At 56.1% G+C, this 16,445-nt stretch overlaps 2 protein-coding genes and 1 non-coding gene across 5 annotated transcripts in view; all 3 read right to left on the bottom strand.

Annotated features, from left to right (window-relative positions):
* Positions 1-2,172, bottom strand: part of SLC8A2 (solute carrier family 8 member A2) — a 40,213-nt gene extending 38,041 nt beyond the window's left edge. The window contains exon 1 of the mRNA XM_070450640.1: positions 1,935-2,172. The gene's annotated coding sequence lies outside the window, so the exon portion shown is untranslated. The remainder of the gene's footprint in view (positions 1-1,934) is intronic.
* A 2,279-nt stretch (positions 2,173-4,451) lies between these two features.
* Positions 4,452-4,527, bottom strand: TRNAR-CCG (transfer RNA arginine (anticodon CCG)). Its single transcript has one exon. It is a non-coding gene; the product is annotated as a tRNA-Arg (tRNA).
* A 546-nt stretch (positions 4,528-5,073) lies between these two features.
* Positions 5,074-13,992, bottom strand: KPTN (kaptin, actin binding protein). 3 transcript variants are annotated; one of them, XM_070450638.1, is made up of 13 exons: positions 13,677-13,992; positions 13,217-13,299; positions 13,028-13,112; positions 12,882-12,936; positions 11,170-11,245; positions 10,968-11,041; positions 10,638-10,747; positions 10,374-10,451; positions 9,178-9,253; positions 8,089-8,224; positions 7,088-7,270; positions 6,032-6,150; positions 5,220-5,306 (listed from the first exon to the last, which is right to left on the bottom strand). In XM_070450638.1, exons 1-12 carry the CDS (start codon positions 13,900-13,902, stop codon positions 6,052-6,054), a joined length of 1,281 nt encoding a protein of 426 aa, XP_070306739.1. In that variant the 5' UTR covers positions 13,903-13,992; the 3' UTR covers positions 5,220-5,306; positions 6,032-6,051. The 3 variants fall into 3 exon arrangements, with proteins under 3 accessions (XP_070306738.1, XP_070306740.1, XP_070306739.1); XM_070450637.1 differs by lacking the exon at positions 6,032-6,150 and having other exon boundaries at positions 5,074-5,306; positions 13,677-13,991; XM_070450639.1 differs by lacking the exons at positions 6,032-6,150; positions 10,374-10,451 and having other exon boundaries at positions 5,074-5,306.
* Between the last annotated feature and the right edge of the window lie 2,453 nt (positions 13,993-16,445).

The raw sequence follows: 16,445 nt of genomic DNA, 5'->3' as shown, positions 1-16,445 counted from the left end.
GCTGGCGGGCATCGTCTGTCCCTGGGGCCGTCTCTTCCCTCCCTCGTGGGCCGGTGGCCAGCTGGGTCAGTGGGGAGTGCCTCAGTTTGCCTGGCCCCCATCTCGGGGCCTCAGAGACCTCATCTGTAGGATGGGGACTGAAGCTTGAGCAGGGTGGGGAGGTCAGGCTGGCAGGCCAGGTGGGACCCCCTCTTGTCGGTAAGCAGTGGGTGGTGGTCCCGAACTGCGCTCAGGGCAGGGGCAGGGGGTGCCTGCTGCCTGTCCCTCGGTGGGGACACAGCCTTCTAAACAGGCCCGCTTCCTGCCCCTGAGCGAGCCAGGTTCCCCCCGCCCACGCCCCTGCACAGTGTCCCCGCCGGGGGATCCCATACAGACACACGCAGTCTTGGTGTTCAGGCTGTGTAATACATCCATCGGTAAACCGACACCCGGAGGGGCAAAGGGCTTGGTCAAGTTGTGAAGCTTCAAGTCATGGGCAGGACAGAGGCCTGTGGCTCCTAACCTGTGCTCGATTTAACCCACCCAGAGCCCCTCATGGGCACTCACTTGTGGGCCTCATCCCATCACAGCGTGGGCTACAGGTTCAGCCCCACACCTCTCATCTCTCCTACCTCCTCTGGGGTCCCCTTCCCAACAGGAAAGAAGAGGATGTATCTATCAGCCAGGGACCTCGAGACTCAGAAGGGCCCTTTCCAGGGCCCCCAAGGGGCAGCGGAGAAGCTTCTGAGCTCCACTCTCCCTGGAAGACAGGTCTGGGGCTGGCACACCAGGAGAGGCGTGGAGGCAAGACTGCAGGAAGGACTGGCCTGGCCCGACCCAGGACCTTTTATTGCTCTGCCTGGAGCAGTGAAAGGGGCTCAGTAATTGTCCAAAGAATGAATGAGTCACGAAATGGACAGACGGCAAAAGAGGTACAGAAGTGAGACGACAAGAGGGATGCAGTCCAGTCAATATGAAGAGAAATGGGAGGGTAGACAGAAGACTGGACCAGTTCGGTCTCCATCACAGAGGGCACAGGTTAGACTGCAAGAATGCCTCAGGATGCCAGAAATCAGGCAGTGGTGAGCAGAGGAGCTCTGTGCTCAGGGGAGGGATGGGCGGGTGCCAGCTGGGAGGATGGGGTGGGGGAGCTCGGCTGAGGAAGGGAGCGGAGTTTGGGGGACTCCATGCCTCCCGGGCGAGCCCACTCTGAGGTGGCGGTGGGGGGGGAGGTGGGGGATCTTCTTCCTCCAGGTCTCCCCTGGCCAGGGGCGGAGACAAAGGTGTGTAGGAGGCAGAGTTACCCGGGGAGAGGAAGAGGGGAGGAAAGAGAGAGGAACAGGGACCAGGTCCCTGGAGACAGAGATGGAGATGAGAGAGGAAGGGGGGAGACAGGAAGACCCACGCGGAGATGGAGAGAGACAGAGACTCAGGAAAGCTGAGACCCTAGAGAGACAAGAGACCCAGGGAAACACAGAGATGGCGAAAGAGGAAGGCAGGGAGAGACCCAGGGCTGAAACAGAAAGCCGGACCAGCCCCGGGCATGGACAGAGAGTGCGACGGAGGGAGTCGGGGACTCGGAGAGACAGGCAGACTCGGCAGGACCGAGACCATGGAGGGGTGTGGAGGCACAGAAAGGCGAGACCCAGACACAGGAGGGCGGGGGGCTGCCCCAGACGGGGCGGGGGTGTTCGCACCCCCTCAGTGTCCAGGAGGCACCCCCTCCCCAGCCCGCCGCACTGCCCGAAGCGCAGGAGGGGCTGAGGATGTTGACTGCTGGTGGTGGCCCCCGACTCCGCGTTCGGGCTCCGGTACCCGCAACCCAGGATGTGCAGCCCCCTACTCTCCATAACGGAGCCCAGGGAAACGCGGCTCCTCGAACGCCCCCCTCCACCCACCTGGGGTAGCACCATCCTTCCCCCCAGCCCTCCCTTTCCTCACTGGGGGTCTCTTACCTGCAGCTACAGCCTAGAGCAGGTTTCCTCCAGCACTGGATTGGCAGTGGTGGGCGACTCCGCCCGACAGAGAGAGAGAGAGAGAGAGAGAGAGAGAGGAGAGAGAGTGAGAGGGAGAGAAGAGCTGGAGACTGAGAGGGAGAGGGAGGGAGAGGGGATAGAGGGAGGAGAGGCGAGGAGGAGGGGGGAGGGACACGGGGGAGGGGGAGTCGGCTGGGGAGGGAGGAGGGGGGCCGGGGGAGAGCGCAGGGAGGGCGGAGGAGGAGCCGGGGAGACTGGGGAGGAGGAGGAGGCGGGGAGAGGGAGGCCGGCGCGGGAGGCAGGGGAGGGGCCTGCAGAGAGGAGGGGCGGGGAAGAGAGGGGGGAATGAGGCTGCCCAAGCCTCCCACCCACCCTCTGCGTTCAGCACCACAGGTAATGGACAGCGGCGGACGGCATATATGTCTGTGTGTGTGTGTGTGTTTGGGGGGGGGCTCTGGGGGTCAGTCAGTAGAATCCACCACGATGCACCCCCCCACCCCCCCACCAACACAGTCTCTGATCCATACAAGGACCAAAGAGGCGAAAGAGCTACAAATAGTTCCAGGCTCCCAGAACTGGAGGGGGAGGGCAAGAATGTTTTTAGCCAGAGTCAAAATCCAAATTCACATGCCGGGCCTGCAGAGCCTCACAGAGCCAGCCAGAAACAACCACAAAGGCAGCCATTAATAATAATAACAATGCAGCCCTTATCGCGTGCCAGACATTGTTACAACATTTATAGTAAGTGCTTGACACGTGTTGACATAATGGACCCGCCTGAAGACCCTGTGAAGGAAATGCTACTCGTCCCATTTTACAGATAGGGAAACTGAGGTACAAAATGGTGAAGTGTGCCTTCAGGTTCTACCCTTCACTGCTACACGACACGCAGTCCCAGACTCAGGGGCTGGCAAGTCAGGAAGTGAGTTGCAAAGGATTGGGCAGCGCCAGGAACACAAACTCACAAATCCTGAAATGGAGCACACACACACACACACACACACACACACACACACACACACACACGTGCACATCCATACACAGGCTTCACAAACCCACAACATCACGAGTTAAAAGCCCTCAACCCCACCTTAGGGTCCACTCCCACCCAGGACAGGAGGTGATAGAGGACTTCTCCTCACAGACAGGCAGCAGGAGGCAGACCCTGCTTTGGCCAGTGGCCCATGCCCACCGCCACCCGTCCTGGCTGAACACCCTCGGGCTCGCTGCCAGGAGGGAGACACGACCCAGCTCCAGCTGCCTGCGATTTCCCACGCTTGGGCTTGGGCTCTGGGAGGTGAGGAGAAGTCTGGGGTGGCCAAGAATCGGGGGGTTCCAGCCTCCCGAAGACCCACCGCGGGGCAGCCAGCCTGGTCTTCACTGGCGGTGCAGATGGTCAGACTGACGTGTGGACTTCCACGGCAGGAGGTGGACAGATGGCCAGAATGACTGTAGTGCCTGCCCCTCCCCACCAGGAAGCAGGAGTCTCCCCCCAAAAAACCGCCAGGGAGGAAGCAGCCCCCCATCCCCCAACCAACCTGGACCCCCCCTCTCCCCTCCCCTGCTCAGGAATGGGTCCCCAACCCTCCTGACAGGGTTCTATTCCTGGCAATATTTCTCCTCTCACCCCCGCCCTCCTGATCCCTGTGATGGAGGCCTGGGTTCCTTCTCTGGTGCCATGGAAGTGGCCACAGGAGGGAAAATTCCTACAGGCACAGGGTCCCGCCATCCCCTGGCATTTTCTTTGTTATATATTTTTGGATACACTGAGTCTTCATCAACGTGCATAAGCTCTCTTGTTGCAGAGCATGGGCTCTAGAGCGAATAAGCTCAACAGTTGTGGCACGTGGCTGTAGTTGTGGCATCTTAGTTCCTGGACCAGGGATCAAACCCATGTTCCCTTGGCAGGCACTCTTTACCACTGGGCCACCAGGGAAGTTGCCCCCCTCCCATTCTCGGGCTTTTCAATTAGGACTACCCTGAGTCCTTTCCATCCCAGTGCAGTCTCTGTCCTGTCTTCTTGGGGCTCATCTCAGGACACCCCAGTAGGAACCTAAATTCAATCGCTTTCTGTAGGGCATTAACTTTGACCCCTGGTACAAAGTATGAAAGGAGTGAAAGTGTTAGTCTTGTTCAACTCTTTGTGACTGCATGGACCGTAACCTGCCAGGCTTGTCTATGGGATTCTCCAGGCAAGAATACTGGAGTGGGCAGCCATTCCCTTCTCCAAGGGCATCTTCCTGAGCCAGGGATCACATCTGTATCTCCTGCACTGCAGGCAGATTCCTACCATCTGAGCCACCAGGGAAGGTGTGAGGTCTAACCACAGTAACTTTCACCGGTGTCCGACTCCAGGGGGTCTGACCTCAGGCCCTCTGTTACAATTTGTGGCTTCTCCATGAGTCTTCTTTTTTTTAAATATTTATTTATTCATTTGGTTGGGCTGTCTTAGTTGCAGCATGTGAGATCTTTTTAGTTACAGCATGTGGGATCTAGTTCCCTGACCAGGGATTGAACCTGGGTCCCCCCTTGCATCGGAAGCATGGCGTCTTAGCCACTGGACCACCAGGGAAGTCTTCCATGACAGTCCTTTCCACCCACATCCTTTTCTCTGAGGCTCAATTTCCTTATCATTCCACTGAGCCCTCACCCAAGATTCAGAGTTTTTCACTGGGGTCTGACCTGAGCTCATGTGCAAACGTCTAACCCCGAAGTCTTCCTGTGGAGGGTGAACTTCAGTCTTCCTCATAGGGCCTAACTTCCTTTCTTTCCTCTGAAACCTACACTGCGATTCCACTTCAGTCCCGCTACTGGGTCTGACTTTGGACCCGCAGTCCCGAGTCCCCTCCCTCAGTTCTTCCGGGGAAATCCGGCTCCGGACACTCAGCCTGGCACATCGCGGGCCCTTGTCAAATGCTTGCTGAACAAAAGGATGGAGGGGAGTGTGAGTTTGGTTCCTCTGGATATAGAAATCATTGCCACTGACCGATTCTCATGGAGGGTGAGATCGTCCCATTTTCAGAAGGGAACACTGAGGCAGAGAAGGGAGTGTGGGTCACAGGGCATGTGGGGGTAGGGCCAGAGCAGGACCCACTGCTCCATCACCCCAGGGGTGGGTCTGGGGGGACCAGCCCCTCCTTCAGGATGTTTCCCCCACCATGAAGGCGAGCGCCCCAAGGCACTACTGCAGACCTGGGGTGGGCGGCGAGTGGGTGCTTAGGAAGCTGGGGCCTGGGTCTCCACAGGCCCGGAACCCACCCTGTCCCCCAGCTTCTGTGGCTGACGTCTCCTCTGCTCCACTTGACGCCGAAGCCGGGTCAGGACCAGCTCCGAGGCCTGGATCAGGCTGTGCTGTGGGGAACGAGAGAAGGAGGAAGGAGGAGGGCAGAGCTGAGATGGAGCTGGAGGGGTGCAGGTTACACCGCCCCCCTCAAAACTGGAAGCTTGGTCATGACCGGAGGTTGGAGAGAGGACCACCACATGGGGGGTGGAAACGGGTCTCCATGATGGGGTGAAGGTCAGACTCAGGGGCACAGCCTTCCATGAATTTCCAGTGGCAGGAACAAAGCCCAGCCCCAGATGTGCGGGTCTGAGGTTAGAACTCGGGGCGGGGGGGGGGAAGGGGGTGAATCAAAACACAGGGGAGCTCAAGTCACACGGGAGCAAAGACTGACCGCTGAAGAGGCTGAGGTTAGACCACAGCAGATGGGGACAAAGGTGAGACACTGGCAGAAAAGGCTAGGCCCACAGGACGGAGAAGGAGCAGACCACAGTGGACAAGGGAGGAATGTGTCACCATATGAGGGACGGAGCCAGACCCGGGCTGGAGGGCCTGAGGTTAGATCCTCAGACAAGGGATAGAGTGGGGAGGTCGCTGTGAAATGGCTTCAAACAGGGCACAGCAAGAGATGCCAGTGTGTGCGAGCAAGGCGGAGGGGAAGCCTCTTCCACTCTGGTCCAACCTCAGACCCCTCCTCATTCTGGTTTACTTGGGGGTCCATCCTTCATCCCATGCACTGTGGTTCAACCTCACACCTTTCCCCTGGGGTCCAGCCTCTATTTCTATGTGGTCTAACCTGGATCATTCCCCTGATGGCTAGGCTGAAGGAAGAGGCCCCAGCAAAACCTTCAGAGGAGGCAGTAAGGTTAGACTCCAGCAGACAAGAGCTCCGGGGAGACCACACGGGGAAGGAGCCTGGAGTCAGACCAGAGGGAGGGGGAAGGCAAACAGCAGGTTAGGAGACAGAGATGCCTCGGAGCTGAAGGGTGGGTGTCAGGCCACAGGAAGAAGGTCAGAAGTTAGACTACACTGTGCTTAGTAGCTCAGTCGTGTCCAACTCTTTGCGACCCCATGGACTGTAGCCCACCAGGCTACTCTGTCCATGGGATTTTTCAGGCAAGAATACTGGAGTGGGTAGCCATTTCCTCCTCCAGGGGATCTTCCCAGTCCAGGAATCAAACCTGTGTCTCCTGAGCTGCAGATGGATTCTTTACCTGCTGAGCCATTGGGGAAATCTTGTCTACGGTAGTTGGAGGTTAAATAGCAAGGGATGGTTGTAGGCTGGACCTTGGACCACGGGAATGGGTTGGATGTTAAACCATAAGGGCAGTGAAGCTGATGTGGGAGGCTGAGGGGTCAAAGTACAGGAGAAGGCTGGCCGTTTGACAGCAGGTCAAGGGCACGACCTCGGTGGAGAGGTCAGAGGTTAGACTGCGGCAGAAAGCTGGAGACTGGCTGGAGGTGAGACCCCAGGCAGAGTGAAGAGGGGGTGGCTGGAGGGGCAGGGCTGAGGTCAGACGGCAGTGGGAGGGTGCAAATAGCTCACGGGATGGATCCAGGCTGGGGAAGGGACAGAGTCAGACAGAGTGGCAGAAGAAAGGACAGAAGTGCAGGGGGCTGAGGGAGGCCAGGGGGACGGGGGTGATGGATGCCGCAGCCAAGCGCCCTTCGCCCCTTGCTGTGAGGCCCCATCCCCCTTGTCCTGGACCAACAGGAGCCACACCCAGGACGGGGCCTGTAGCCAAGATGCCCCCTTGCCCGAAGGCGGGCTCAGGCCCCAGAGCTCCCTCTCCTGTGAGGACACGCCCTCACTAAGGTGGGTGGGAAGTCCCGCCTCAGGGCCCCGGGCTACCTGCAGGATGTGCACGCCCTTCAGGGAGACCACGGCCAGCTCGCGCAGCCCGTCCCCAGTCAGGTCCACGTGTGCCATGGCCAGCAGGGGGCTGGAGAAGCCCCGCCGCCACAGCAAGCGGAAGCCACGCTGGTCCCCGGGGAGCCCGCGCCCGCGGCCGCAGTACTTGTAACAGAGCAGCTCCTGCAGGGGGAGGGGGATCAGGGTCACACCGTGGGGATCAGGGTCACACAGCGGGACTGGAGTCACATGGGGGATCGGAGTCACACAGGGTCGAGGTCACATGGGGCAGTCAGGGTCACATGGTGGGTGTCAGGGTCACGGGGGGGGATAAGGGTCACACAGGGGAATTGAAGTCACATGGGGGGATCAAGGTCACACGGGGTGATACAGATCACACAGGAGGACTGCGGTCACACGGGGGATGGGATCACATGGGGGTCAAAGTCACACAGGGGGGTCGGGGTCACAGGGAGTCAAGGTCACACAGGGGATCAGGGTCACACGGGGGTTGAGGTCACACTGGGGGTTGGGGTCACACGGGATCAGGGTCACATGGGGGTTGAGGTCACATGGGGGGTTGGGGTCACACGGGATCAGGGTCACATGGGGGTTGAGGTCACATGGGGGGGTTGGGGTCACAGGGGGGATGGGGTCACACAGGGAGTCGAGGTCACACAGGGGATCAGGGTCACATGGGGGGTCAGGGTCACACAGGGGATCAGGGTCACATGGGGGGTTGGGGTCACAGGGAGTCGAGGTCACACAGGGGATCAGGGTCACATGGGGGTTGAGGTCACATGGGGGGTTGGGGTCACAGGGGGGATGGGGTCACACAGGGAGTCGAGGTCACACAGGGGATCAGGGTCACACAGGGGTTGAGGTCACACAGTGGGTCAGGGTCACATGGGGGGATGGGATCACATGGGGAGGTTGGGTCCCACGGGGGAAGGCAAGCAGCACAGGCATGGGCCGTGACAGCCCCGCCCCTTGGGCCCCACCTGCCCATAGGTGGCCACCAGCACTTCTGGCCGCCCGTCCAGATCGATGTCGGTGACCAGGCCACAGAGAACACTGTCAAACTGGTCGCTGCCTGGCAGGAGAAGCTGGTCTTCAAGCCCCCGGCTCAGCAGGTCCCTGGGGGTCAGACCACAGCGGAAAGACTGGGATCAAGTGCAGTGCCCGCCACCCTGAGTGCCACATCCTCACGTGTCAGGTCTGGAGGCTCTGCTCCTGCTGAGGCCTAGACACCCTCGTCTCCAAGCCGGCCATCCTCCTGTCCGCCCAGGGCACTCAAGGCGTCTCTGATCCGGACCCTCACACGGACCCCTGGAGGTGGGATCACCTCATTCCCATGTGGAAACCCACACCACTCCTTCTGGTGACCCTTGTCGCCTCCAGGCTGGACACCTGCATGGTCCCTGGAGCCTGCGAGCTCGGGCCCCAGGCTGGACACCTTCATGGCCCACCAGGTGTGCACAGCGGGCTTGCATTGGCTCACAGGAGCTGACTAGGACATTTTCAGAAACTGAGAGCATGCTGGCATTGTGTCAGTGACCCAAAATCCCAGTGTGGTGAGAGTACTGAAATGGGCAGACGCTACAAACCAGGGCTTTCTCCCACACACAGCTGGTGGTTAAACACCTGCCCACATGCTCTGTCCACCTACCCCAGGGAGCTTCCCAGGTGGTGGCAGAGGTAAAGAACCCACTTGCCAATGTAGTTTCGATCCCTGGGGTGAGAAGATTCCCTGGAATAGGGCATGGCAACCCATTCCAATACTGTTGCCTGGAGAATCCCATGGACAGAGGAGCCTGGCAGGCTATAGTCCATGGGGGTTGCAAAGAGTCAGACTGAATGACCTAGCACATGCACATCCCGGGGGGCTGGACATCTCAGTTCCCACCCTGAGGCCTCAGCACATCTCCTACAAGTTCTAGATTTAAACACTTGGTGCTTCTCTCCCTGGAACATGGACCTTTACCCATCCAGCCCTGAACCACCACACCTAAAGCTTTACTTTCTGCGGAGAATGAGGTTAGGCCATGGTGCAAAGGCATGGGGCCAGCCCGCCTCCACGTGTCCCTCACCGGTACACCACTGCCGGCTCCAACATGCTGGCCACCAGCACGCTGTATTCCTCCCGCTGTGGCCTGTCCTCCGTCTCTGGAGAAGGAACAGAGGTGGGGGAGGTGTGAGGGGACAGGTCGCAGGTCCCTCCTCCCACCCCTCCATACCTGAGATGAACACAGGTTAGACTCCTGGCAGAAAGGCTTGACGATGAGTTGGTTACAGGCAGAGGGTTAGAGGTTAGACTATGAGAGGAGGATGGAGGTCAGAGGTCAGGAGGAGGAACAGGTGTTGGATAACAGTTTAAAAAGCCCAAGGTTAGGGGACTTCCCTGGTGGCCCAGGAATTAAGACTGTGCTTCCAGTGCAGCGGATGCAGGTTTGATCCCTGGTTGAGGAACTAAGAACTAAGATCCCAACATGCCATGAGGTGCAAGACAAAATTCAAGGTTAGACCACCAGATTAGATGAGAACATGGTTAGGTGAGAATATGAAAGTCCTCAGATCACTGTAGGGGTATCAGGGGTAAACCACAGGAGGAGGGATGGAAGACAGACCACAGAGGTCAGACCAAGAGAAACACCAAGGACTTCTCTGGTGGCCCTGTGGTTAAGAATCTGCCTTGCAATGCAGGAGATGCAAGTTGGGGAACTGAGATCCCACATGCCACAGAGCAACTAAGTCTGAGCGCCGCAACTAGAGAGTTTGTGCATAGCAAGGAAAGACCCCGTATGCCGCAACTAAGACCCAGCACAGCTAAATAAATAAAGAAAAACACGAGAGGACAGACCAGAGTAAGAGGAACAGATAAACACGTGGGGGGAAAGGAGAGACCACGAGTCCGGGGATAACTGAATTTGGGGCTGAGTCCGTGAGAAGAATTTGGGGCTGAATGGCAGCAAGATACAGGGTGACAAGTCCTGAGGCCTGAGACGGGGGTCGGGGAAGTCACACAGTGAGGGGTGAAGGTTAGAGACACCAAGGGGAAGGCGGAGGTTCAACTCCAGGGTAAAAGGTCAGGTTAAAGGTTAGACCGCCACCGGGGCAAATAGCTGGGAGTGAAATTCAGGAGCGTGGGGGGAGAGAGGGGGCACAGTAACTCCTGGGTTGGAATGGGGCACCCAGGAGGAAGGAAGGAAGGAACGGTGGGAGGCGAAAGTTTAGGGAAAGGGGTACAAACATGGGTGGGGGAACCAAGCCCACGCCTGGAGCTCACCCTCGGAGGCCGAAAGGCTGAACACGATCACTCGGGAAATGGGGCCGTCCTGAAGGATGGTCCATGTCTGCAGGACCTCTGTGGAGGGCGAGGACTCAGGGCCCCGCCCCCGCCCCTGGGCCCCACCCTCCAGCCCTGAGAGCCCCGGGCCCCGCCCAAGCCCCGCCTCCAGTTCGCGAGCGCCCGCCCCGCCCCCAGTCCTGAGTCCCCGCCCCGCCCCAAGGCCCCGCCCCCAACCATGTCCAAGCCCCGCCCCGTCATCACCTCGACTCTGCTGGTCCACGTGGGCGACGCGGACGTAACCGCTCTGACAGCCCAGAGCTGAGAGTCGCCGGGATGTGCCGGGTAGGTTGTGCACGTCAAGCCACAGGACGCTGGGGGTGGACAGGTGGACAGAGGGGCCCTCGGGCGGTCACCAGGCCCCAGCCCCCACCCCCCACCTCCTCCTCCCTACAAGCATCCACCCCACCCCTACCCCCGGAAGAGCCTTGGGCCTCCTCTGGGCTTGATTTCCCTAGGGCTCAATTCCCACCACCGGGATTTCTCGGAGCCCGCCTGCCCCGGTCCCTGCTGGCCTGTCGGGGGCTCGCCTACCTACTGGTCAGGTTTGTGAGCTCTGGGAAGAGGTTTTCCACAGGCTGTTCTTCAAACTGATGCAGTCCCTCGTTCTGGGGGAACCGAGACCCGCCACCCGCTTGGAGTCAGTGGCAGATCTCACACACCGCTCCCCCCACCACCCGACCCAGTCCACGGTGGCCCCAGCAGGGCTCTGCCCACCACCCCTCCTCCGCCTCACCTCCTTGTACAGATGAATGGCCGGGTCATTCCCACTCAGGAGAAACACAGTCTCCAGTTGATCCCCAACCTGGACCCTGAAAGCAAAAAACTCTAGAACCCCAGTAACTTGTACAGATGAATGGCCGGGTCATTCCCACTCAGGAGAAACACAGTCTCCAGTTGATCCCCGACCTGGACCCTGAAAGCAAAAAACTCTAGAACCCCAGTATGGTGGACCTTCAGTGTGGCAGAGTTCGTCAGTTTTAAAACCCTCCTCTTGCAAAAACTCTTGCTTGTGAGAACCCTGTCATTCTAGGCTTCAGACTCTGGATCCAGAGTGAAGATGCAGAACTGTAGAAACTGACTCTTGAAGAATCACAGGACTGTAGAGCTTTCCAATCTCAGAAACTCAGCATGTTAGAACCTTCTGTTTCTAGAGCCCTCACCTGCTAGAATCTTCATTCTGGATGTGGGTTCAGGAGTGAACATGGAGCTCTGAGAATGGGCTGCAGAACCTCAGAACACTAGCATCTCTTTACCCTGGAACCCCAGTGTTACAGAAGTTCTGTTTTCTGTCTCTTTCAAGACACTAGAACTTTTGGAAACTGCCATCATGATATTCAGACTCAGAATTGGTAGACTATCCAGATCATAGAACCCAAAATATCAGTGGGTTAGAAACTTCAGTTTCTCAAACTTTCATCTGTTAGATCTGAGTTTGGCCATTTATGACCTGCCGGCTAAATCTAACTCACTGCCTGTTTTGTTTGGCCATGCCACATGGCTTGCAAGGTCTTAGCTCCCTGACCAGGGATCCAACCCATGCACGCTGCTGTGGGATTGGAATCTTAACCAAGGGACCACCAGGGGAGTCCATCCCCTGTTTTTGTAAATAAAGTTTTATTGGAACACAGCCACACATATTCAGTGTCCATGGCTGCCTTCTTGTTACAGTGGCCAACCTGAGTAGCTGTGAGACAGATTATATAGAAAATGTTTGGCAACTCCTGTGTTAGAACACCGGTGTTCCAGAATGGAATTCTTATACTCTGGGATCCTAGAACATCAGTACTCTACATGGTCTGTATTCTGTCTCCTTGAGATATGATAATGTTAGGGCCTTAATATTACAGAATCTCAGAATCATCAAACTGTAGATCTTTCAGATCTTGGAATCTCAGAGCTAATAACTCAAGAGAGAAAAAAAAAAGGACTTCTGGATCTTGGAATGCCCTAATCTAGAATATAAAAACTTGAGAGTTCTACACGTCTGGAAATGAGGCACTCGATTAACTCTCAAATTGTCTAGTTTAGGGGCTTCCCTGGTGGCTCAGACAGTAAAGAATTTGCTTGCAATGCAGGAGATGCAGGTTCGATCCCTGAATCAGGAAGGTCCCCTGGAGAAGAGAATGGCTACCTACTCCAGTATTCTTGTCTGGAGAATTCCACGGACAGAGGAGCCCAGTGGGCTACAGTCCATGGGGTCGCAAAGAGTCAGACATGACTGAATGACTAACACCATCTAGTTCAGGGATTGCAGAATGGTAGCCCATCAGCTGAGTATGGTAAATGGCTACCTTAAATGCATGATGCTCTAAAAAACAAAACAAGTCTGATTGCCTATAGGTGGGTTTGTGGTCTTCAGTATGCTACAGCCTCTGCCCTCTCAACACAAACACACACACGTGCACACATACACTCCCTATTGTATCAAGCCTGTGATTTACTTACTCTGCGTGGCATAGTTGGAAAGGAGTGAACTGGAGCTCCAGGTTTAGGCAGCTCTCTGCAGGGGGAGCGGAGGCAGTTAGGTACCAGGGATGGGACTGCATCCCCCACCCTTTCCCCATCCCTCTTTCCCTCCAGGCCACACTTACGGGCAATGGAGTCCAGGTTGTACTCAGAGCCAGGCTCGTAGTCACAGTAAATGTTAAGGAAGGGGCTGCCTTTGTCCCCAGAATCCTGGGAGAGGAGACTGGCCTCAGGGGAAGGTAGAGGCAGCAAGAGGGATTTGGGGAAGACTCAGTAAGGAGGAGAAAATGGGTAGATGGATGGGCTCCGGGTACCTTAATGAACGTGATCCCCACAACCAGACCCCGCTTTGGGGGTGACTTGTTGAAGGTGTCAATGGAGACAATCTCTGCATCCACTGGGAGAGGAGAGTTCAAAGTTCACATTCCAGGCAGGCTCGTGACCCCAATATTTCCAACCACGGTGACCCCTGACCTCTAGGGCTCAGTCATCCCTGAACACCACAAATTATGAATGTTGGGTCCCAGTGGGTTCTGCTCACCATCACCAGGGTAGGAATAATCCTGGTTTCTGAGTCATCCTGAACCCGAACTACTTCAGGCCCCTATTATCCCTGTCTTCTGACCCCAGTGCCTCTAGATTACCAGCTTCAACCCCCTTCAATCACCATCACCCTGATCCCATTCGCCCATCATGGTGACCTGGCCCAAGACAGAGCCTCAGAAACCTTCTCAACACTCCGTTCCGAGCCCCCAGCCCGACGGCGCCACGCACCGGGAATGTAATTGAACTGCAGCTCCTTGGCCACGGGCCGGATTTTCTGTCGGAGGTCTTGGTAGCGGAAGCCTAGCACCTTGCCTTTAAGGGTGGCGGCCAGCAGCTCCCCGCGCCCGCCCGCGCCGCCTGCCAGCCCATACACATTGCTCTGCGATGAGAAGCGTGTGAAGCTGTCCTCGCGCAGCGGGCAAGGCCCTGCGGCCACGGCCGCCTCCCCCATCATGTCCCTCAACCACTCATTCCCAGAGCCCCCACAGCGGCCCGCTCTACCCGTGGATCGCCGGGCGCCCGCGAGGCGCGCAGACGGATTACGTAAAGAAGCTGCCGTCTCTGCCCTTTACAAAGATGGCCGCCAGCCGGGCTGCCCTCCAGACTTTGACTCAACGCGCTTGCGCGCTCATGCTTAGTCCTTTTCAGGGCCGAGGCGACTGCGATTTGCAGATTATGACCTAAAGGCTGGACGTGGTAGTCCTTGCTCTGGGCTGTGCTGAAGGCAGAATAAGAAACATAAAACTCAGTATAGCCCTTACATGCCAGGAACTAAGTGCTTATTTATCAATTTACTTAAAACTCACAAGTAGGCAGAGGTAGATAATATGTTTGACGGATCAAGAAATTGAGGCACGAAGTAATTTGTCTAAGATCAGTTAGAAGCCGCAGTCAGTATTGGAACCCAGAGAAGATACCGCCATAGTTTATTGTTTTAATCACATCACTTTCAAATCTTTTTTTTTTTTTTTGCCTTATAGTGCTGCTTATGGGATCTTAGTTTCCCCATCAGGCATTGAACCAGACCCTAGGTAGTGAAAGTGCGTAGTCCTAACCAATGGACCGCTCGGGGATTCTCTCCCATCACCTTTATGCATTCTGCTTACCCCAAGGAAACAGTTCTAGCTATCTGTCCTGGCAAATAATCTTCACCTTATTACTGAAAAAGGTTTGGTGGCTCAGATGGTAAAGAATTTGCCTACAATGCTGGAGACCCGGGTTCGACCTCTTGGTCAAGAAGATCCCCTGGAGAAAGGAATGGCTACCCACTCCAGTATTCTGGCCTGGAGAATTCCATGGACAGAGGAGCCTGGCGGGCTGCAGTCCATTGGGTCGCAGAGAGTCAGACAGGACTGAGTGACTAACATTTCACTTTTTCTTTCTTTACTGAAAGCTGACTTTATGCCAGTCATGTTGGCTGATGATCTCCTTTACTGAAAGCTGACTTTATGCCAGTCATGTTGGCTGATGATCTCCTTGAATCCTCACAGCTACCCTATTCTTGTTACCCTGCCTTCATTTATTCAACATATACTGAGCACTTACTCTGTGCCAAGATATCCTTTATGAATTTATCTCAATAAACTCTTGCAACAACTCTGGAAAGAAGTTTATTATCCCAATTTATAGAAAACTAAACGGAGGCTGGGGGAGAATAAACCCCTTGACCGATGTGATAATAAGTGCTGGAGAAAGGATGAGGTCTTCTGGGATTCATGTATATACATGTTTTTCCCTAGAAGAGCATCAAGGGTGTGGGGACTCTGTGTATACAGATATGTTATTTTCAGAAGACATGAGTTGGCCAGCTGTCCTGGCCACCTTGAATAATATTGTCACCTGCTTCCAGGCAGAAAGAGAACATACACACACGCATGCACATGAAGACTGCAAGACCCATGAAGGCAGTGACTGGATCTCCTTTGTTCACAGTCAAATCCCCAATACCTGGACCATAAGGCCTGACATGAAGTGAGCATTTAGTAAATACGTTAAGATCCCTAAACTATGTACCAGACCCTTTGCCAAGCACCTGGGACATTGTTGCCTAAGAGGCATGAGAAGAGAGTTCTCCAAGGCAAGATTCGATCTGGAAGGTGATGAAAAGAAAGGAGTTTGTGTCAAACAGAGGTCTAGCTATGTTGGTTAGTGCTGTAACCCCAGGGACTGCACCAGGGCATGGCACACAGTAGGTGCTTAGTAGATACGCGGGGATGAAGTGGGGGGAGGGGAATCTTGTTATTCTACTTCTACTAAAGAATGTGTTCTTTAGGCTTTAAAAAATTAATTTATTTGGCTGGGCCAGGTCTTAATTGCAGCATGTGGGATCTAGTTCCCAGACCAGGGTTCCAACCTGCGTTCCCTGCTTTGGAAGGCAGACTCTTAACCACTGCACCACCAAGTAAGTCCCTTGAGCACTTTTAATATGATTTTAAAGCACAGCCAGGGTTGAGAATCACTACATTACTTAGCCTTCTGCAAGTGCCATGGCAGACATTGGTAATCAATCTGAGGTCTCAGGAGTCTTAACTGAGCTTGAGGCAGCCATTATCAATTGATTAGAGCTGTGGGAGAAGCAGAAGGGGCCAGGAGAGCAGGGCAGAGCGTCACATGGAGGCCATTCTCTTGACACATGGTTAGCCTGAACCGTTCCCGAGCTCACTCCAGGCTCGAGGCTGGAGCAGCTCTCCGGGGAGCCTGCCCTGGTTTCCCAGGCAGCTCTGGTTCACATCCTGTCTTAGAAGTGACACTGAGTGCGCCTTCTGGCACTGACCCTCCTCCGGCTGCCCCTCCCCTCCCAGGGGATGGGCCTGGCCCAGGGCCGGCTGGAAGCACGCGTACAGCAGACCGTCCACCTGACGGAGGTCCACGTGCTGAATCAGGAGGAGGAGGCCTGTCCCTGCCCTCCTTTCCTGGGCAAAGGGTTCCTGCTGTTTGCTCTCGCCCTCCCCACACCCACTTGTCCTTGTACTCCACCTGCCGAAGCCGCTCCCTCCT

The sequence above is a fragment of the Odocoileus virginianus genome, chromosome 20 (genome assembly GCF_023699985.2).
Source record: "Odocoileus virginianus isolate 20LAN1187 ecotype Illinois chromosome 20, Ovbor_1.2, whole genome shotgun sequence".
NCBI lineage: Eukaryota > Metazoa > Chordata > Mammalia > Artiodactyla > Cervidae > Odocoileus > Odocoileus virginianus.
Note: the sequence above shows the minus strand (reverse complement) of the source record. Positions and strands in the feature narration are given on the sequence as shown.

Bases quoted from the DNA above. Each gene is read 5' to 3' on its own strand.
- KPTN (XM_070450637.1), bottom strand. From the start codon at position 13,902: ATGATGGGGGAGGCGGCCGTGGCCGCAGGGCCTTGCCCGCTGCGCGAG. The intron at 10,748-10,967 runs GTAGGCGAGCCC...GTCCACCCCCAG, and splicing joins CTCACAAACCTGACCAGTAG to CGTCCTGTGGCTTGACGTGC. The intron at 10,452-10,637 runs GTGATGACGGGG...CGCCCTCCACAG, and splicing joins CGTGGACCAGCAGAGTCGAG to AGGTCCTGCAGACATGGACC.